Source organism: Oncorhynchus nerka, linkage group LG12, assembly GCF_034236695.1.
Source record: "Oncorhynchus nerka isolate Pitt River linkage group LG12, Oner_Uvic_2.0, whole genome shotgun sequence".
In the NCBI taxonomy this organism is placed as follows: Eukaryota; Metazoa; Chordata; class Actinopteri; order Salmoniformes; family Salmonidae; genus Oncorhynchus; species Oncorhynchus nerka.
Window position 1 is genome coordinate 61,435,615 of NC_088407.1, and position 22,309 is coordinate 61,457,923.

The 22,309-nt window shown below is 41.3% G+C and overlaps 3 protein-coding genes across 11 annotated transcripts; 1 reads left to right on the forward strand and 2 right to left on the reverse strand.

The window, feature by feature from the left end:
• Window positions 1–234: 234 nt before the first annotated feature.
• On the reverse strand, window positions 235–4,178 carry fosaa (v-fos FBJ murine osteosarcoma viral oncogene homolog Aa). Of its 2 annotated transcripts, none has more exons than XM_029675419.2 (4): window positions 2,970–4,178; window positions 2,023–2,250; window positions 1,597–1,704; window positions 235–1,481 (listed from the first exon to the last, which is right to left on the reverse strand). In XM_029675419.2, the coding sequence occupies exons 1-4, from the start codon at window positions 3,108–3,110 to the stop codon at window positions 813–815; spliced, it is 1,146 nt and encodes a 381-aa protein (XP_029531279.1). In that variant the 5' UTR covers window positions 3,111–4,178; the 3' UTR covers window positions 235–812. The 2 variants fall into 2 exon arrangements, with proteins under 2 accessions (XP_029531279.1, XP_029531280.1); XM_029675420.2 differs by having other exon boundaries at window positions 2,023–2,201; window positions 2,970–3,059.
• A 24-nt stretch (window positions 4,179–4,202) lies between these two features.
• LOC115138515 (transmembrane emp24 domain-containing protein 10-like) lies at window positions 4,203–16,605 on the forward strand. The gene is made up of 5 exons (XM_029675421.2): window positions 4,203–4,379; window positions 5,534–5,654; window positions 12,981–13,054; window positions 15,563–15,689; window positions 15,883–16,605. The coding sequence occupies exons 1-5, from the start codon at window positions 4,203–4,205 to the stop codon at window positions 16,002–16,004; spliced, it is 621 nt and encodes a 206-aa protein (XP_029531281.1). The 3' UTR covers window positions 16,005–16,605.
• mlh3 (mutL homolog 3 (E. coli)) lies at window positions 16,395–22,297 on the reverse strand. 8 transcript variants are annotated; one of them, XM_029675415.2, is made up of 12 exons: window positions 19,309–22,294; window positions 19,020–19,121; window positions 18,829–18,905; window positions 18,541–18,645; window positions 18,343–18,427; window positions 18,186–18,254; window positions 17,899–18,007; window positions 17,542–17,701; window positions 17,409–17,432; window positions 17,195–17,273; window positions 16,971–17,119; window positions 16,395–16,543 (listed from the first exon to the last, which is right to left on the reverse strand). In XM_029675415.2, exons 1-12 carry the CDS (start codon window positions 21,998–22,000, stop codon window positions 16,472–16,474), a joined length of 3,723 nt encoding a protein of 1,240 aa, XP_029531275.1. In that variant the 5' UTR covers window positions 22,001–22,294; the 3' UTR covers window positions 16,395–16,471. The 8 variants fall into 8 exon arrangements, 6 of the variants coding, with proteins under 6 accessions (XP_029531275.1, XP_029531274.1, XP_029531273.1 ...); XM_029675414.2 differs by having other exon boundaries at window positions 16,915–17,273; window positions 19,309–22,295; XM_029675413.2 differs by having other exon boundaries at window positions 16,971–17,273.
• Between the last annotated feature and the right edge of the window lie 12 nt (window positions 22,298–22,309).

A 22,309-nucleotide genomic window follows, 5' to 3' on the forward strand; every position in this document is an offset into this window, starting at 1 on the left:
AATTCACTATATCAATACTCTCACCTTCTTTTCCAGAGACAGAAACACGGAGAGAGAGAGATCTTTTCTACAACAATTAAGAGAAACTACAAACAAGGGGAGCATCCATATCAAATTCAATGCGGGTTGTTTTTAGATATTATGAAATGCATTAATTGTGAAACTCGATGGAGCAACACTAGCTGGTATGTGTGATGTTTAACAATCAAAAAAAAGCACCCAAAATCACTTTGAATGAATATTTAATGTGAATATTTATCAATAAGCAATCAATGCTCATTAACTTTTTTTATTTGACAAACAAGTCCAAATCTGAGGTAAAAAAATAAATCATCATAAATTACATCTTGATAGATATAGCACTGGATGTTTTCATGGAAAACTCTAAACATTGTAACAATGAGGTCAAATCACAGTGGATGACATTGAGGTATCTATGTGAGTACTGAACATGGATGTTTACTTTAACACAACATTCATTGCTATTGATATACTATTCCCATTGAAGCACAAAACCATACAGTCAATTCCACAATACAGTTTACCAGATCAAACATATATGAACATTATTTGGAATTCCTCGGCATGCGTTAAAACCAGAACATACTTTATCCCCATCTGTAAAATGTATAGCCGTGCTTTTAGCTACATCAATTGTATCTGGAAGAAGTTTATACTTGCTGAGTCAAGTAACACATTTCATTGATGTAATCCTCAAACTGATGTGCTGACACCACAGCAAGTCTCTGATATCTTATTACAACTGGGGATACCAACTGCAGTGATCCACCAATCAACTCCCTCTGCTTACATTATAAGGCCAACAGGGTTGGAGACTTGAGGATATCAACAGATTCAGCCTTGCCCACTCCACTTTTGCGACCGTCAAACCCCTCTCCAAAGGAGTCGAGCTCGGGACAGGAGAATGTGAAAATGGTCAAGTAGCTGCTACAGGTGGGGGTCGAGGTCACAACAGGAGTGCTCAGAGGCTCTAGGTCGTTAGACACAGATTTGTACAGGGTTTCCCAGTCCGTAACCCCAAGGGAACCGCTCAGGTCAATGTCTGGTACAGAGCGGGCAGTCTCTGTATGGACTTTCTCCTCCATGCTGGGCAGCAGATTGTCCAGGAGCCCCTCCTTCATGTCCAAAGAGGGCTCAAGGTCGCAGATGTTTACTTCAGCACTGGCACAGAGTAGGATGTTGGAGTTCCCAGAGATGGCTGTGGATGGGTCACTGGGAATGTCCATGTCCTGGAGCGAGGGGGCTTCCTGGGCACTGTCCTCTTGGAGCTTACTCCCCTCTGGGCTGGGGGGCAGCTCGGGAGACCCACTGGGCTCCAAGAAGATGGAGTCCAGGTCTTCTGCAATTTGACACACAGGGTTATGAGTAGCGAGGACAATTTCGAGCCTCTCTTTCTCTTTGAGGAGATTGGCTATCTCAATCTGCAGAGCTGTTTTGTCTTCCTCCAGCTGATCAGTCTCCTTTGGAGAAAAAAAAACAAAATGAGGAACACAGGAAATGTAAACAATCATAACTATAGATTACTATTTAAAATGATGGTACTGTGATTAGCATGATGTCCAAGGGTTAACTTACAGCTTGCAGTGTATCAGTGAGTTCCCTCCGTCTGTTGCGACACTTGGCTGCAGCCATTTTATTCCTCTCTCTCCTCACCCTCTTCTTCTCTTCTTCCTCTGGAGAGAGCTGTGAGATTCAGAGAAAAACACTTGCACCTTGAATAATCTGGCCATTTAATCTCCTAATCTCAGACTTCCATTGCCAGTTCCCCCTTTCTACAGTAGCAAAAGCATCTTTCTCTGCAATGCGTCTAAAAATAGACCGTTGTTGCAGACTCACTGTGACCTGAATATAAATGAACTGCCTGAGCTCGGCACACAGCCAAATACACTGCTCTTGGGGAGCATGCAATGCTACTGCACTGTTGGCAATTAAGATTGATTTAGATGTTCACACAAGTGAATGTGTTTCATTTTATTTGCAATCTGAAAAGCGCTAACCAACCTGTTCGATTTTCCCCTTTCTGCCAGTGTTTTTTCCCCTGCTCCCGCCCACTTTGGGTGTTGCCTGGTGAGAGCTCTGCACTTCATTGGCTTGCTTGCTACCCAGAGATGGGGAGACAGATGTTATAATAGTCGGCTGGACCATCCACTGCAAATCTGGGGTAGTGGAAATTGCAGTCACTGTTGGAACAAATGAAGTGGCTGGTATATCCATGTCTGGGCAGAGCTCCTGCAAAGTTATATATTATCACAGTTATTAATAATTTACCACTAATGATTTTTATCACAATTTCCTTAATTGTTTTACTGCACAACAAGTCAGTCATTCTAAACACATGTTATTCTAATGACAGAGACATAAGGTAATTACCCCCATTTGTATTGGGGATGTCTGTGACTTTATGCTGTATTGTCGTAGCATGTATGAACTATGTATGGGTTTTCTTAAAATATATCTAGCCATCTAAAAATAGTCTCCCCGAACCAATATTTGACTTTATCATTGCTACTGACGTCAACACTGACGCAGAGATGCTGTGAAGTCTCCGGAATGGATTTATTTTCTCAATGAACCGCTGCATGGACACGCTACATATTTGGCCTGAGGACTTGACAATAATAATACACCCAATTTTCATCCACATGCGTGTTATTGCATTTTCAATATTTCACTCTTGGATTTTGGAATAGGAAACAGGTATTCATAACAAAAATATGAATAATATGGTAAAATCATGTACCTCACTTACCCACCCATATGCTGACAATCTCGATAAATAAATCAATGATTTCCGATTATTGATTTCACACACATTTATGTTAATATACTATTGATTAACAATGATAAATGATGAAAGTCACCCACATTTAATTAATAGTCGTTGACATCGTTGTGTGTGAATATTATTATCATTGCATCACAGACATCACCACTTGATTCATTCATACCTGTGCACTGCTCTCTGACCGCGAAGCTGAGGACGTGGAGAAAGAGTCATCTTGCGTCTTCTGATAGTACATCAGGGTGTCCCCGACAGGAGATTCTGTGCTGCAGCGAGACATTGAATCGAATTCAGAGTTAAGAAACATGTCTTAAAATATCCTCAGCTAATAGAATAATCGGCCTGCTCGCCAAATATAGTTTTTCTTCAGTTGCATCTATTCCAGGTTTATACCTGGTAACTGATAGACTCGTGTGCAAGCCCCTCCTTTTATAGTCTGCCAGACTTTTATGAATGAACGGAGGCTATACCATCTCTACGGAGGGGAGCCACAGGACAAAGAAACACACATTTAGCATATTTTTTCACATCGGCCAAATGCTCAATGTCATATGACTGAGTTGCTAAAATGTGTAATTTCCCCCAAGTTAAATATAATGTATTTTTTCCAAATGCATTTATCCAACAAATACGAGAGAGAAGTGGGTAGCGTGTAGCATGCCCATTCATAAATTCAGGCACACGGACTCTACTGATTTTGTGAAAATAACAGCACATTTTAATGGCCATATAATGCAGTTGTCTCTATCTGAATGAATTGGTTTACAGCGCACTATATGACATTGGAAATATACACAATAGTTACTGCTTAGAATTATTGTAAATGTTACATACGTTTTATCAGGCAGCAGGGTAATTATAGGCCACTACAACTAAAGTTATCTACACACAAGAACTGATAAATCTGGTTGTGTTAGTTCTAAAGCTATTCTTTATTTTTTTTTAATTACATAATAGAATGACAGTATAATATTAGACTACGCCATTAATATAACGACAGTTATTATACGCCAATCTCGTAAAGGATGCATTCCATATAAGGACACTGATGTCCTAGAAATCAAATATTTTCTTCATATTATTTTTTTAAACAAAAACCTTATTACGGCTCGATCGACCAGTAACCATTGAAGAACATGATTTGTATTTTCATTTACGTATTTAGTACTTATTATTACTAAAATAAAACGATGGAATACATGTCACTGAAAATAAAATGGAAACTAAGTAGAAACTGTATGATTTAAAAAAATCATTATGACCCCGCGCGCGTTGCACATGCAAAAAGTACTGCGAAGCGAAGAGATCACGTGACTTAACCCGGAACTGAGCAGCATCTATATTTATATAATCGAGATAGCTTGGTGGCGACTAACTGTAGCATACAGCCAGCTACAGTATGTCTAGACTTTTTCTATTACTTACCTTTCCTGTTCTTTTTGATTTGACCTTTTCGATTACGTTCTATTTACCGGTAAATCTTAGAAAATGTTTGCGGGAAGAGATCCACAAAGACGTGCTGGTCACAGGCGAATACGAAGTTAGCGAACAACCAAATGCGAAAAACAATCTCAAGGTAACATAGCTAGCTAGGTCTGAACGCTAACACCAACTTGGAATCAAGTTGGCGTTAGCGTTACTATTTGACATGGAAGCCTCGAATATGTGCATCACTTAGCTACTATCAATACCCATATAAAAAAATGTCTCTGTGCAGGTTTGTTTGCATTAGCTGGCCACCTGACTAGATAGCGAAAGTTATCTAGCTAACCTATACGATGTATGGACTATCGAACTTGTACAGTACAGCTGGCTAAATAAAATGCTGTCATTTTGGTTCAACAGAGTACGGCAAAAGACTTGAATAAAATATCAATGTAGTATTAATTATGTAACTACGAGAGGACAAGTGTATAACATCGAGCACATAGCCATGCTATCTCCATAGACAAACATTGGCAGTATAATGGCCTTACTGAAGAGCTCAGTGACCTGGAGTGGTGTAAAGCTCGCCACCATTGGACTACGGAGCAGTGGAAACGTGTTCTCTGGAGCTTCAACATCTGGCAGTCCAACGGACAAATCTGGGTTCGGTGGATGCCAGGAGAACCCTACCTGCCCGACTGCATCGTGCCAACTGTTAAGTTTAGTGGAGGAGGAGGAATAATGGTTCGTGCTAGGCCCCTTAGTTCCAGTGAAGGGAAATATTAACGCTACAGCATACAATTACATTCTAGATGATTCTGTTCAACCAACAGTTTGGGGAAGGCACTTTCCTGTTGCGGCATGGCAATGACCCCGTGTACAAAGCAAGGTCCACACAGAAATGGTTTGGTTCGGGATCAGTGTGGAAGAACTGACTGGCCTGCACAGAGCCCTGACCTCAACCCCATCGAACACCTTTGGGATGAATTGGAACGCAGACTGCGAGCCAGGCCTAATCGCCCAACATCTGTGCCCGACCTCAGTAATGCTCTTATGACTGAATGGAAGCAAGTCCCTGCAGCATTGTTCCAACATCTAGTGGAAAATCTTCCCAGAAGAGGGGAGGCTATTATAGCAGCATATTAATGCCTGTGATTTTGTAATGAGATGTTCGTCGAGCAGGTGTCTACATACTTTTGGTCATGTAGTGTATGTTATAAAAATTAACAAGTAGCTAGCTAGTTTATTTTGATTCATGCATGTCTAGTGTATCTGGGTCAAAAAACTAATTATTTTCCATTTCAGATTACAGATTCATCAGGTCACATCTTGTACTCCAAGGAGGATGCTTCAAAGGGGAAGTTTGCCTTTACAACAGAGGACTATGATATGTTTGAGGTTTGCTTCGAAAGCAAATCCCCCCTAGGTGAGTATGTTTAACCATGTCACAGATATATTCTAAACATAGCAATGGGCATGGGTCGTTTAAGTGTAAAGCCAGCAGGGTTTGACCTTAAGGCTCGTAAGTTTAAAAAAAGTCAAACAACCCAGAATATACAGTGGGGCAAAAAAGTATTTAGTCTGCCACCAATTGTGCAAGTTCTCCCACTTAAAAAGATGAGAGAGGCCTGTAATTTTCATCATAGGTCCACTTCAACTATGGCAGACAAAATGGGGGAAAAAATCCAGAAAATCACATTGTAGGACTTTTTATGAATTTATTTGCAAATTATGGTGGAAAATAAGTATTTGGTCACCTACAAACAAGCAATTTCTGGCTCTCAGAGACCTATAACTTCTTCTTTAAGAGGCTCCTCTGTCCTCCACTCGTTACCTGTATTAATGGCACCTGTTTGAACTTGTTATCATTATAAAAGACACCTGTCCACAACCTCAAACAGTCACACTCCAAACTCCACTATGGCCAAGACCAAAGAGCTGTCAAAGGACACCAGAAACAAAATTGTAGACCTGCATCAGGCTGGGAAGACTGAATCTGCAATAGGTAAGCAGCTTGGTTTAAAGAATTCAACTGTGGGAGCAATTATTAGGAAATGGAAGACATACAAGACCACTGATAATCTCCCTCGATCTGGGGCTCCACGCAATCTCACCCCGTGGGGTCAAAATGATCACAAGAACGGTGAGCAAAAATCCCAGAACCACACGGAGGGACCTAGTGAATGACCTGCAGAGAGCTGGGACCAAAGTAACAAAGCCTACCATCAGTAACACACTACGCCGCCAGGGACTCAAATCCTGCAGTGCCAGACGTGTCCCCCTGCTTAAGCCAGTACATGTCCAGGCCCGTCTGAAGTTTGCTAGAGAGCATTTGGATGATCCAGAAGAAGATTGGGAGAATGTAATATGGTCAGATGAAACCAAAATATAACTTTTTGGTAAAAACTCAACTCGTCGTGTTTGGAGGACAAAGAATGCTGAGTTGCATCCAAAGAACACCATACCTACTGTGAAGCATGGGGCTGGAAACATCATGCTTTGGGGCTGTTTTTCTGCAAAGGGACCAGGACGACTGATCCGTGTAAAGGAAAGAATGAATGGAGCCATGTATCGTGAGATTTTGAGTGAGAACCTCCTTCCATCAGCAAGGGCATTGAAGATGAAACGTGGCTGGGTCTTTCAGCATGACAATGATCCCAAACACACCGCCCGGGCAACAAAGGAGTGGCTTCGTAAGAAGCATTTCAAGGTCCTGGAGTGGCCTAGCCAGTCTCCAGATCTCAACCCCATAGAAAATCTTTGGAGGGAGTTGAAAGTCCGTGTTGCCCAGCAACAGCCCCAAAACATCACTGCTCTAGAGGAGATCTTGCATGGAGGAACGGGCCAAAATACTGGCAACAGTGTGTGAAAACCTTGTGAAGACTTACAGAAAACGTTTGACCTCTGTCATTGCCAACAAAGGGTATATAAAAGTATTGAGAAACTTTTATTGACCATATACTTATTTTCCACCATAATTTGCAAATAAATTAATAAAAAATCCTACAATGTGATTTTCTGGATTTTTTTTCTTCTAATTTTGTCTGTCATAGTTGAAGTGTACCTATGATGAAAATTACAGGCCTCTCTCATCTTAGGTGGGAGAACTTGCACAATTGGTGGCTGACTAAATACTTTTTTGCCCCACTGTATAATATATATACACACTATCGTTCAAACGTTTGGGGTCACTTAGAAATGTCCTTGTTTTTGAAAGAAAATGGAATAGAAATAGTCGTGGCCAAAAGTTTTGAGAATGACAGAAATATTAATTTCCACAAAGTTTGCTGCTTCAGTGTCTAGATATTTTTGTCAGATGTTACTATGGAATATAATTACAAGCATTTCATAAGTGTCAAAGGCTTTTATTAACAATTACATGAAGTTGATGCAAAAAGTAATTTATTTGCAGTGTTGTCCCTTCTTTTTCAAGACCTCTGCAATCCGCCCTGGCATGTTGTCAATTAACTTAACTTCTGGGCCACATCCTGACTGATGGCAGCCAATTCTTGCATAATCAATGCAAAGTTTGTCAGAATTTGTGGGTTTTTGTTTATCCAGCTGCCTCTTGAGGCTTGACCACAAGTTCTCAAAGGGATTAAGGTCTGGGGAGTTTCCTGGCCATGGACTAGAGGTCAACCGATTAATCGGAATGACCGATTAATTAGGGCCGATTTCAAGTTATAACAATCTGCAATCGGTATTTTTGGACGCCGATTTTTCTTTTTCTTTACACCTTTATTTAATCTTTATTTAACTAGGCAAGTCCGTTAAGAACCAATTCTTATTTTCAATGACGGCCTAAGAACGAACGGTGGGTTAAGTGCCTCGTTCAGGGGCAGATTTGACAGATTTTCACCTTGTCAGCTCGGGGGATCCAATCTTGCAATCTTACAGTTAACTAGTCCAACGCTATAACCACCTGCCTCTCGTTGCACTCCACGAGGAGACTTCCTGTTACACGAATGCAGTAAGCCAAGGTAAGTTGCTAGCTAGCATTAAACTTATCTTATAAAAATAAAAAAAATCAATCAATCATAATCACTAGTTAACTACACATGGTTGATATTACTAGTTTATCTAGCGTGTCCTGCGTTGCATATAATCTGACTGAGCATACAAGTATCTGACTGAGCGGTGGTAGGCAGCAACAGGCTCGTAAGCATTAATTCAAACAGCACTTTTGTGCGTTTTGCCAGCAGCTCTTTGTTGTGCGTCAAGCATTGCCCTGTTTATGACTTCAAGCCTATCAACTCTCGAGATGAGGCTGGTGTAACCGAAGTGAAATGGCTAGCTAGTTAGCGGGGTGCGCGCTAATAGCGTTTCAAACGTCACTCTGAGACTTGGAGTGGTTGTTCCCCTTGCTCTGCAAGGGCCTTTGTGCTTCGAGGGTGGCTATTGCCATTGTGTTCCTGGTTCGAGCCCAGGGAGGAGCGAGGAGAGGGACGGAAGCTATACTGTTACACTGGCAATACTAAAGTGCCTATAAGAACATCCAATAGTCAAAGGTTAATGAAATACAAATGGTATAGAGGGAAATAGTCCTATAATTCCTATAATAACTACAACCTAAAACTTCTTACCTGGGAATATTGAAGACTCATGTTAAAAGGATTAATCGGTATCGGCTTTTTTGGGCCTCCAATAATCGGTAACAGCGTTAAAAAAATCATAATCGGTCGACCTCTACCATGGACCCCAAATATCGATGTTTTGTTCCCTGAGCCACTTTATCACCTTTGCCTTATGGCAATGTGCTCCGTCATGCTGGAAAAGGCATTGTTCGTCAAACTGTTCCTGGATGGTTGGGAGAAGTTGGTCTCGGAAGATGTTGGTACCATTCTTTATTCATGGCTGTGTTCTTAGGCAAAATTGTGAGTGAGCCCACTCCCTTGGCTGAGAAGCAACCCCACACATGAATGGTCTCAGGATGCTTTACTGTTGGCATGACACAGGACTGATGGTAGCACTCCCCTTGTCTTCTCCGGACAAGCTTTATTCCGGATGCCCCAAACAATCGGAAAGGGGATTCCTCATAGAAAATGACTTTACCCCAGTCCTCAGCAGTCCAATCCCTGTACGTTTTGCAGAATATCAGTATGTCCCTGATGTTTTTCCTGGAGAGAAGTGGCTTCTTTTCTGCCCTTCTTGACACCAGGCCATCCTCCAAAAGTCTTCGCCTCACTGTGCGTGCAGATGCACTCACACCTGCCTGCTGCCATTCCTGAGCAAGCTCTGTACTGGTGGTGCCCTGATCCCACAGCTGAATCAACTTTAGGAGATGGTCCTGGCTCTTGCTGGACTTTCTTGGGCGCCCTGAAGCCTTCTTCACAACAATTGAACCGCTCTCCTTGAAGTTCTTGATGATCCGATAAATGGTTGATTTCGGGGGAATCTTCTTGGCAGCAATATCGTTGCCTGTGAAGCACTTTTTTTGCAAAGCAATGATGACAGCACATGTTTCCTTGCAGGTAACCATGGTCAACAGAGGCAGAACAATGGCCACGACTGTACATTGTAATGAATATTGTAGCTGGAAACAGCTGATTTTGAATGGAATATCTACATAGGCATACAGAAGCCCATGATCAGCAACCATCACTCATGTGTTCCAATGGCATTGTATTAGCTAATCCCAAGTTTCTCATTTTAAAAGGGTAATTGATCATTAGAAAACCCTTTTGCAATTGTTAGCACAGCTGAAAACTGTTCTGATTAAAGAAGCAATAAAACTGGCCTTCTTTAGACTAGTTGGGTATCTGGAGCATCAGGATTTGTGGGTTCGATTACAGGCTCAAAATGGCCAGAAACAAACAACTTTCTTCTGAAACTCGTCAGTCTATTCTTGTTTTGAGAAATGAATGCTATTCCATGTGAGAAATTGCCAAGAAACTGAAAATCTCGTACAATGCAGTGACCTACTCCCTTCACAGAACAGCACAAACTGTCTCTAACCAGAATAGAAAGAGTGGGAGGCCCCGGTGCACAACTGAGCAAGAGGACAAGTACATTAGTGTCTAGTTTGAGAAACGGATGCATCACAAGTCCTCAACTGGTAACTTCATTAAATAATACCTGCAAAACACCAGTCTCAACGTCAACAGTGAAGAGGCTACTCCGGGATGCTGGCCTTCTAGGCAGAGTTGCAAAGAAAAAGCTATATCTCAGACTGGCCAAAAAAAGTCTGAAATATGGCTTTTTCTTTGCAAAACAATAGCAAGATATACATATCTAATGAGAAATTTCAACAAACCTTAGTTGAGCAAAGCATTGTAAGACAGGAATGATGCATGCGAGACCGGGAATAAAAATCCCTTGACGTTGCAAACCAAAACATCCAAACTAACTAATCCTACTAACTGAAATATCATAAGTATTAAGACAAATTAAAGTTATGAAGTGTATTTTTTTCAAACTATATGTCCTAAAGTTGCCGCTTTTAAATTGGAATAATTATGAAAGTCGTAATCTATGCTTATTCTCATTCAGATGTATTTTTAATGAGAAATATTTTAGGCCACAAGAAGTGAAATTGAGCAAACAATACAATGATGTGAAAATAGAATGAGCTGAGGAAAGTTTATGAAAGAAATTATGCGTAGTTGGCCTTGACCTATTTCCATATGATTCTAGCATTGTGCAATCTATCTACAATGCATATACAGTTGAAGTCGGAAGTTTACATACACCTTAGCCAACAACATTTAAACTCAGTTTTTCACAATTCCTGACATTTAATCCTAGTAAAATTTCCGTCTTAGGTCAGTTAGGATCACCCCTTTTTATTTTAATGTGAAATGTCAATAATAGTGTGATTTATTTCATATTTTGTTTCTTTCATCATATTCCCAGTGGGTCAGAAGTTAACATACACTCAATTAGTACCTGGTAGCATTGCCTTTAAATTGTTTGTGTTCTTCGGCTTGCAAGCATCCCCCTTTTCCCTCATCATAACGATGGTCATTATGACCAAACAGTTCTATTTTTGTTTCATCAGACCAGAGGACAGTTCTCCAAAAAGTACGATCGTTGTCCCCATGTGCAGTTGCAAACCGTAGTCTGGCTTTTTCATAGCAGTGGCTTCTTCCTTGCTAAGCGGCCTTTTAGGTTATGTTGACATAGGACTCGTTTTTACTGTGGATATAGATACTTTTGTACCTGTTTCCTCCAGGATCTTCACAGGGTCCTTTGCTGTTCTGGGATTGATTTGCAATTTTCCCACCAAGTGTTGTCTCCTAGAGATGAACATACATCTCCTTCCTGAGCGGTATGACGGCTGCGTGGTCCCATGGTGTTTATACTTGCGTACTATTGTTTGTACAGATGAACGTGGCTCCCATGAACCATACTTGTGGAGGTCTACAACTTTTTTTTCTGAGTTCTTGGCTGACGTCTTTTGATTTTCCCATAATGTCAAGCAAAGAGGCACTGAGTTTGAAGGTAGGCCTTGAAATACATCCCCAGGTACACCTCCAATTGACTCAAATGATGTCAATTAGCCTATCAGAAGCTTCTAAATCCATGACAAAATTTTCTGGAATTTTTCAAGCTGTTTAAAGGCACAGTCAACTTCTGACCCACTGGAATTGTGATACAATGTATTATAAGTTAAATAATCTGTCTGTAAACAATTGTTGGAAAAAATGACTTGTCATGCACAAAGTAGATGTCCTAACCGACTTGCCAAAACTATAGTTTGTTAACAAGAAATTTGTGGAGTGGTTGAAAAAACAGTTTGACTCCAACCTAAGTGTATGTTAACTTCCGACTTCAACTGTAGTAGCCTAGGCTTAATAAGAGGGAAGGATGAGGCAAATCAGTTTATAATGGACCAGTGGTGTAGGCAAATCTGTTGATGGCAGGGCCAGCCCAAAAAATTCTGGTACACAATTTTGGCACTCATCATGAAAGCTTACCTAATACCTTTCTGGAATTGATCGCAAACAAACCATTTCATGTTAGCCTTATTTTAAAATGGATTACATTTATTTTTCCCTCAACCCCTCCCTACTGCTTGCTATGAATTCCATCTGATGGTGTATGCATGTTCAGGCCAGTGCTTGACTGAAATAGGTACCAGTACTCATTTTGGGTCCCGGTATCATTTTATATTTAGGTGCAAGAACTCCTATATATTTTTTTTATAGCTAATATTGTATAGGAGGTGCAGGAACTCCAGCAGTCAACCATTTGAGGTGACTGTACTCAATTCTGGTGCGCTCTTTCAAGTAGGCTACTGTGCTTAGGTAAAAAGACAATGTCCAGTTTGGAACAGGTGCTCAATCTGATTGCGCCCACCTAGGCCTACGCCCCTGCTGAGGACAGCAGAGTTGCTCTGCAGCCCATGATTTACAACCAATCACAAGACGCACAGCCAGCTCGGCTCATTGACTGTCACTCGCTCCAGCTGCACGCTTAGGCACACACAGATAGGCCTAGGCCACTACACATCTTTCGTATCACAGCGTGAAATAGTGGAGACAAATATTTTTGAATATCCTAAGTATCTTTTGTCAATGTCACGATTCCTCTCATCCATCCCGTAGCATGCGAGCCAAATGTGTAGTCTTTTATTTTTATTTTATTTGGATGGAGACAAGTGGCTAAAAAAGTTCATGTCAAGCCTTGCTTCAAGGGTTAAGAGAATATATGATTAAGTCAAAGTAGACTGGGCAGGATTTAGAAGCAGGGAATAGTCATTTCCTGGAATGTTTGGCCCCTGTACAATAAGTCTTTTCATTTTGGGGTCTAGGTACTGGGAGGGTCACAGACCAGCTGGTCAATTTAGACATGAAGCATGGTGTGGAGGCAAAGAATTATGAAGAGGTAAGTACCAACTGCTCATCAGCCTTTCTCCAGGTCCATCTGGATCAGATTTGGTGTGACCATGAGTCAACATGAAAAAATATATGTATAATGTCAATGATGGTTAAGGTTCCTTTCACAGTCCTCTAAAGTGAACACTGGAGTTTTAAAAAATAAAATAAAAAGCCAAAGAACTCAGTTCTTTGTATTCACACTGCCCTTGCCTTTGAATGAGGACTCAACTCTTTTGCTAGTTTACACCTATTCTATTTTGTGGTCCAAGTTCTCTTTGCTATGTGAAGGAACCAAGACCTTTGAACATTAACTCAAATGCACTCTGTAAAAACCCAAACGGCAGTATAAGCCATTCCATCAGAATGATGTACAGTACCAGTCTCAAGTTTGGACACACCTACTCATTCCAGGATTTGTATTTTTACTATTTTCTACATTCTAGAATAGTGACGCCATCAAAACTATGAAATAACAAAACGAATCGTACAGTAACCAAAGTTAAACAAATCCAAATATATTTAGTCTACAAAGTAGCCACTCTTTGCCTTGACAGCTTTGCACACTCTTGGCATTCTCTCAACCAGCTTCATGAGGTAGTCACCTGGAATGCATTTCAATTAACAGCTGTGCTTTTTCATGAGTGAATTTGTGTAATTTCTTACCTTAATGCGTTTGAAATACCAAGTCCATATTATGGCAAGAGCAGCTCAACCAACAAAGAGAAATGATAGTCCATCATTACTTTAAGATATGGTCAGTCAATTCTGAAAAAGTGCTATGATGAAACTGTCTCATGAGGGCCGCCACAGGAAAGTAAGACCCAGAGTTACCTCTGCTGCAGAAGATAAGTTCATTAGAGTTACCAGCCTCCAGAAATTGCAGCCCAAATAAAAACTTCAGAGTTCATGTAACAGACACAACTGTTCAGAGGTGACTGCGTGCATTAGGCCTTCATGGTCAAATTGCTGCAAAGAAATCGCTACTAAAAGACACCAATAAGAAGAGACTTGCTTGGGCCAAGAAACATGAGCAATGGATATTAGACCGGTGGAAATCTGTCCAAATTGTGTCTTTGTGAGACTCAGAGTAAGTGAACAGATGATCTCCACATGTGGTTCCCAACGTGAAGCATGGAGGTGGGGTGATGGTGCTTTGCCGGTGACACTGTCAGTGATTTATTTATAATTCAAGGCACACTTAACCAGCATGGCTACCACAGCATTCTGCAACGATACGCCATCCCATCTGGTTTGCGCTTAGTGGGACTATAATTTGTTTGTCAACCGGACAATGACCCAAAACACACCTCCAGGCTGTGTAATTGCTATTTGACCAAGAAGGAGAGTGATGGAGTGCTGCATCAGATGACCTGGCCTCCACAATCACCTGGTTTGGGAAGAGTTGGACTGTAGAGTGAAGGAAAATCAGCCACAAGTGCTCAGCATGTATGGGAACTCATTCAAGACTGTTGGAAAAGCATTCCTTATGAAGCTGGTTGAGAGTGTGCAAAGGGTGACTACTTGGAAGAATCTCAAAATATATTTTGATTACTACACAATTCCATATTTTATCCTAACATAACATTTTGATGGCTTCACTATTCTAGAATGTAGAATGGTACAAATAAAAACCCTGGAATGAGTAGTTGTCAACTTCTGATTGGTACTGTACCTACTCACATTTGACGCTAATAGATTGTATTTAGTTAATATTAACTTCTGATTATAATTGTAATTTAACATGTAAGTATTATTGGTAACAGAATAAATAGAACTGCAAATTGTACACCAAGAGCTAGCATTGATTCACTGAATCTCTTCTCACATTATTCAAGCCCTACTTTCAAATAAACAATTCATGAATCTCAGCCTATAGATCTTGTATTGCAAACAAATAATCTGAATATTGTGTCTGTACAAAACTCCACACACATTTTGTAATGTCTGTGCATCCTTGACAATTGCTAATCAATATCCAAAAACAGCATGTTTTTTTTCCCTCCACGAATCTGAACATCTCTCTTTTGTGGCACCAATGTGAGGGGTTATAGCAGTGGGAAACAGTGTTGCAGTAGTCTATAGTGTATGGTCTGGAAATAATGACAAGCGACCCTGGGGAGCCTTCTGTTCACATTGCCTTAAAGCGAACCAAACCAGACCACCTCTCGAGATGGTCTCAGTTCAGTTCAGGGGCTCTTGAGGGTTCTGAGTTCATTTGAAATGTTCACACTGCACAAAAATTAAGAACTGCACTACCTTAACAAAAAATTGCCTGAAAGGGGACCGAGTGTGAAGACACCCTAAGACTAACTTTCTCTCAACTACATTTCTGAAAGCATGCTCCCACAGCTCTTTATCCACTCCGCAATACAAGTGTCATACATTTTCACACCATTTCCTACACTATTAAATGTGACTAAGGACATCCAGTGGTCAATCGGGGCTTTATTCTGTATGGTGCAATGTTTCGGTGGAAGAGAATACTCATGTTCAACTTTAATTCTGCTCTTTTCAGATTGCAAAAGTTGAGAAGCTAAAGCCCCTAGAAGTTGAACTAAGACGCCTCGAAGACTTGTCGGAGTCCATTGTGAATGACTTTGCCTACATGAAGAAGCGTGAAGAGGAAATGAGGGACACAAATGGTAAGTGCTATATGGAAAAGAAAAAAAACGGGTGCAAAGCAACATTTGCGGTCCATGCTTTCACTCAACCAGAAATGTTCAGTGTCTTTCATGTTTCTCAATCTTTTTTTCCTGGTCTTGTGAAAATAGTAAAACCTTAGTTTATTTAAACCGACACGTTACTTGGTTAAATAGATTTTTCCTCACATTGCAGAATCCACCAACATACGTGTCTTGTACTTCAGTATCTTCTCCATGTGCTGTCTAATTGGGCTGGCAACGTGGCAGGTCTTCTACCTACGGCGTTTCTTCAAGGCGAAGAAACTGATTGAGTAAAGCCATCTACGAAGCGGGGACCATGTTGAGGACGTTTGGGGAAATGGTGTGCAATTTGTGAGAGAAAAAGTTGGGTAGTAGCCCCCCTATACAATTTATTTCAGTCTTCTGTCAACTTCAGTTTTTTACTAGCCTCATCTCAGGCACTGTTTTGATTAGAAATACATGGATACATTGGTTTGAGATTTATTCATGCAATATTGCATGAAAATAAACACACATTTTTTGTGAGTGCACAAAGCCTCCCATCACACATTCAGCTATTGTTATGCAAAAAATAAAGTGTCCCCAGTATGTCAGGTACATGGTTGTGTTTTTGATTAAGAAGGCTTTCACTCTGGGTATCTTTCATATAGCTATAAAGACTATACGGCATTAAAAGACCAGTAATTACAATAAATGTCTCATTTAATGAGGGAAATCCTGTTTTTAAATGAATCTTTTATCATTTGACAATGTTGGCACACTTATCTATTTCCATAAAGTTCCCAGGCTTTGTACATTCTTCTCAGTTTTCTGAGGTTTGGTCTAGGTGGTTCCTGTGAAAAACAAGAATATTGTTTAGCAAATTAAGCTTGGCATAAAGCAAATTCTGATTGTGGAGCAAGACTCATTTGTATTTTGTTAATATCTGTAGTGACATGTTTGAAGTATTGATTTGTAATATGTTAGACCCCAGGAATGGGGTCTAGCTAAAGGGGACCCGAATTACAAATTAAACAGTTCAAGTAAAATTCCACCCAAAAACTGTTTCATTACTGCATTGATTATAGTCCTGAAATGTTTTGCATGTCAGCAACCAAGTCGAAGATTAACTTTCAAAATACAGCATACCACCTATTTTAAAAGTTGTCTTAAACTTGATTGCTGACATGCAAAACATTTTGGAAATATATCAACAAATACCCACATTTCTTTGGGTGGAGCTTTCCTTTTAAGCTGATCCGTGCATGTCTATAGTGGTACCTCTTGGTCATTCAAGTGAAGGACGTCTACCAGCGGGGCGATGGATGGGCGGCCATGGGCACACTGGAAGGGCAGCTGGCATGAAGATAGAGCGCCTACCAGGCTGCAACACTCCTCCTTACTCAGGCGGTCATTGAATTTGATTGCACCTGTTTGGGCCATGACACTAATGAGAAACGTATACAAAGTACAGTATGACCACTGAATTAGAAAATAACACTCACCATGACATGCAAGGGAGGCGAGGACTTTAAGTACCGTAAGAGGCAATGTCCCTCGCACTCTGCCAGTTGAACGCAGTAACTGAGATGAAAGGAATAACACACAAAACAGATCAATAGAAATGAACTCACACACAAATTATTTGACAATATTCATCATATTGATTGTTCTTTCAAACAAGACAGCATGGAAAACACAGAGAGCACTCATCCTCACCTCAATCTGCTCTTGAAGGTACTCCTGGAGGGCAGTTGCATGAGGTGGAAATGAATAGGAATGAGGTGATAATTGAATCAATAAGGAAATATTACAGGGTATAATCATTTTGCTGAGGTGGTATAATTCTCACCTCCACTATGGGCTTGATGATAGAACGTCTCCCCCGGCGGAGTTCATTGCCCTCCTTCTCTGTGAAACACATTGGCACCTTCCCCACCAGGACCTGGGGATCTCCTATCTGCGAGAACTGCATCTCTAGACCCAAGCCCCTCAAGGATGGCCGGCAGGACCTGTCGAAAGGAACAACAATCCATATCATCAGAGCAGAAGCTGTGCCACCACCACTATAAACCCTCACTCCTAATTAAGTGGTTGAGACAATTGTCTCCACTTAACTGGGAAAACCAACTGCACATTCACTACATCTCGTTTGGATGGTCAACACAGTTCCTCTGACCGCTTGTCTTAGAGGCAGCCAAGCGCTGACCTGAGCAGCCTCAGCTCCTCCTCTGTCACGCTGACCTCCAGTGGTGGGGCTACAGTGGATGAGCATAGCCGTCTCTCCCCCGGTGTCTCTGGATCATCCTCGTACGAATCTGCATCATTGCATACATAACAGAATGGGCGGTTACACTTTACACCAATTGCTCGTATTCCTACTTGGTAATGCTGTAATTACTACAGTAACAACACTGTATTAACATGTTGTTACAGAGTATTTCAGCATTGTCTTTGTAACTGCATAGCATCCACTTCAGGGTGGGGTGGTCTTACCTGCAACTAGATTCTCAAGACGAACTCTCTCATGCGCAGCGTGTTGATCCACTAACACTAAAAGGTTCCCTGAAATTCAAAAGGTGTGATCACTTAGAAAGAAAAATGGATGACTTAAAACTGGAAAACTGTTTAAACTGACACTCTCTCTCTGTACCATCAGTTTCGCTGCAGGCCGCAGGCTCTTGGTCTTGTGTGTTGATAAGACATGCAAGAAACTTCTTATCCACTTGATGAATAACCTAGAAGGTAAGAGAGAAATATTTAGCTAGTGTTAGAAATCACTTCATGGTGGGAAATAAAGCCACTGTATCAACACACTATCATATGAATCAAAGGGTAATGAGATATTTGCCTTCATTGAGTGAATCATGTCCTTGGAGAAGCGGTATGGAAAGAGGATGTTATGGATCTTCACAGCCAGTCCTTCAGCTTGCACACTTGATATGTCCACACCAACCTGGCAAGTCATGGGTTGTTGAAATAAGCAATAATGTTCTTTAAAGGGAAGTCAAGACAACCCACAATTTTTACATGTGAAAATAAAGTTCCTAAATAATGTAATTGTATTTCATTTCTGGACTGAGGCAGGTAGTTTACTGTATTTGTACATTCTGGAGTGAAACGAGAGAATTTGGCTTACCATAGGAGGTCGTGCAAACACAGGGTTAGTCCACTCAGAGTACAGGGAGGACAGTGAATTAGAGTCCTGAATGTCATCTTCAATAAAAATAATAAGATTACACAAGAATATAAAAAATAGGTTAATAATACACACACATTAGTCTACTGCAGCATTCTGATCTACATTTTTGCCAGAAACCTCCATTGTACCTCTATTGTCAGGCCCTGAACTAAGAACTCTCCCTGACTTAGATTTGGGAAGGAAGGGCAAGACTAGATCCATTTGAAATGGGTAACACCTGTACTCAATCCCTGCAGGGGAAGGAAGGAAAGCAAGGTAGTAAACACTAACACAAGCACTCATAGTCAAACATACATCCTTAAATATACTTTTCATACATAGCTTGCTACTGTCAAACTTGATTCAAACAATATAATGGTCTAAACTTTAAAAGTAGGCGTTAGACAGATATGACAAACACATGATAAAAGTTCTTACCTTTTTTGGAGATGACACTGATTGCCATGTTGGTGACATCTGACGTGCAAGACACTTGTGTCTCTTCAGCAGAGGGTGCTTCATATTTACTGAGTCCTGTCACTTTGTTGATGTAGACCAGCTTCCCCACAGCATCGTCATAGTGATGCAGCCAATCACATGATGCTGTGACATTGTTCGCTTCCTTTTCATCTGGCAGAGGATTTGTACTGCAGCCCGGGATGAAGTCACGATTCCGGCCAGTGTTATGGTGTTGTTCTCCATTATTGATGTCTAGAATAGCATTGTTTTCTACAGTGTCCTGGGGACATATATCCTCATTTGAAGTGGTCTCTGGAGGATGTACAAATGCACTGGTTGCAACTTCTGTCCTTTGGTGTTTTAAATGAGAGAGTTTGGTAGCCAAAGATATTTCACTGCTCCGAGCTGAGAGAGATTTGAGTTTGGTGAACATGGAGAGTGTTAACGGGCTTTTGTGGTCTTTCATCAGATCCAGACGTGACTCTGTGACATCCCTTTCTTGATCCGCTTCAAGATAGGGCAAAACAGCCTTGGCATTCATAACCAAGTGTTCGGTCTGGGAAGCTGTGGCATCAATTGCTAAATAATTGCTATTAACGTCGACAGGAACTGGATTGGATTCGGTAAGCTTCCCGTATATTCTTCTGAACCTGTCCAGAGATCCAACCTCTTTATATAAAGCCAGCTTTTGACATGACATGAACATAGAAATCTTTGAAGGGATGCCAGTGGGAAGGTCCTTACTTTCTCTGTTGTAAACGTGAAGATGGCCTGGGCCCTCCACCATAGGCCATTTTCGTTTTGTTGCAAGTTTCTCTCTAGATTCTAACGCTAGCCCTTTTCTACTCTGGTGGGAGAGACATTTCTGAGAGGGTAAACTGCTATGAATGTATGGATGTGATAGAAATATTTTTCTGTGTCCACCTGGATTCAGTTCTGTGTCCTGTGGTTGAGGTAGTGTCTGTTTGATAGAGCCCATCTCTGACTGGATTCCCTGAGTGAGAGTACATGGTGCTCTCACAGTGCATCTTGAGAGGGATACATGCTCTCTTGCATTATCCTTCATCTCTGTTCCTTCTTCTATACTCATTTTCAGATTTTCTTCCTTTGTCTTAAAGATAAGACTATGCTGAGATGATTCAGGACAAGAAATAGCAGATTTCAGATGTGCATTGCTTTCATTCTCTTTCGTAACTTCCTTGTTTGAGTCCGTAACTGATGAATCTGTAATTGAATCATACTGTAGACCTTGGTCTGTATCTACTGAGCTTGGTCGACATTGTGGGTTTGTGGTATTATACTCTTGTTCCTGTTCAAAACCCGTAAGGACCTCCTTGTCCCTTAGTTTTCCTACTCTGTCACCCTGCTCTGATTCAACTCCATCACATGTCTGATAAACACTTTTCATCTTGTCAGAGTCTTCTATCTGCCGTCGATGAACAAGTTCAGATGCAAGGGTCTTTCCAACATTACATTCCAGGGTAACACCCTCCATGTGTGTTTGGACACCTTTGCCAATGGAGTCCTTAACTCCGTCTGTGCTAGCTGTTTGGCCACTAAACACATTCTTACAAATGTAGTCCTGGATATCCTCTGGGGAGATTTCACTCACCAAGTTCTCTCTTGTCAGGAATGCTTTCACCGCCTCTTCTATGCAGAACAGAATACTTTGCCAGTCTTTGAATTCAATCAGGGTCTTGGCGGGCTCAAGGCATATGTCATACTCAGAGTAGTGGCACATGATATTGATGACATACATTGCATGTAGCTCGGCTCCTCTTCTCTGCTTTGGGCTCCTAGTGGCAGGAGGTGTACCAGGGCTGTCATTCTGCCGACTTGAACTGCCTACTTTGCGTAGGAGAAGGTTCAGCAGCTTGTGGATGCGGGTTTTGAGAAGTAGCCTGTCATTCACATAGAGGAACTGTAAGGTGTTGTTGTAGTGGCCTTCCCGTCCTACATAACCGCTTAGTTCAAACTGTGCATGGGAGTGGTTGATTTCCCCAAGCTTTTGGGCCCTACCTAAACCATGGATCTGAACAAACCTGTAGTAAGTGTTTCGGGCTTTGGAGAGCTGCACCACCATGGTCCCTGTGCAGTCATTCTTCAGTGTGAAAGAGACAGAGGGGTGAATGAGTGAAATGGCCTCCACTCTCTGCCTGATCCGTTCAAACTCCAGCACGCTATCCATCCTGTTTCTCCTCACTGGCATGTTGTGGAAGAAGTTACAAATAACAACAGTCGTCCCTGCAGATGGGCGGGTAGTCTCAGCCTCAAACACGTCCAAGCCTTTACCATCCTTGAAGACTTTCACATGAGTCTTCACAGACATTTTGGTCCTGGATGATATCTCCACCAGCATGGCGAGATTAGCAATACTGGCAACAGCTTCTCCTCTGAATCCATAGAATTTGAGATTATCTAGGTCCTCTAAAGAACTGCATTTGCTTGTGAAGTATCTGTTTCCGACAGACTCCATATCCTCTATGTCCATCCCTGAGCCATTGTCTATAACCTGCACTTTGAAGGCTTCGATGTCCACCCTCACACCCACGCATGTTGCACTAGCATCAATACTGTTCAGAATAAGCTCTTCAACACACTGCTGTAATGAAAATATTGCTATTCCAGACCGAAGCTTACCCTGAACTTCTTTTGACAAACACTTAATCATATTTATAACGTTAGACCTTGGTTAATTTCTAAGGACAACAAGGAGCCACTGATGTGTAACATTAGCTAGCTATCCTGTTAACGTTAGCTAGCCAAGATTCAAACTAGTGCTTTCCAACCGACAATTTAGCTAACGTTACAGGTACGGGCGGCGGGTGGGTGTTTTAAATTGATACATACGACCAACGTCTGCAGTCTCTGTCTGGATTTTAAGTCGTTTGGAAGCCTCGACTTTTACTAAACATGTTCATTCCAGCAGCGACTGTTTACATTGTGAAGTCTATGGTAGCTTGCGCCACACCGGTTTCTT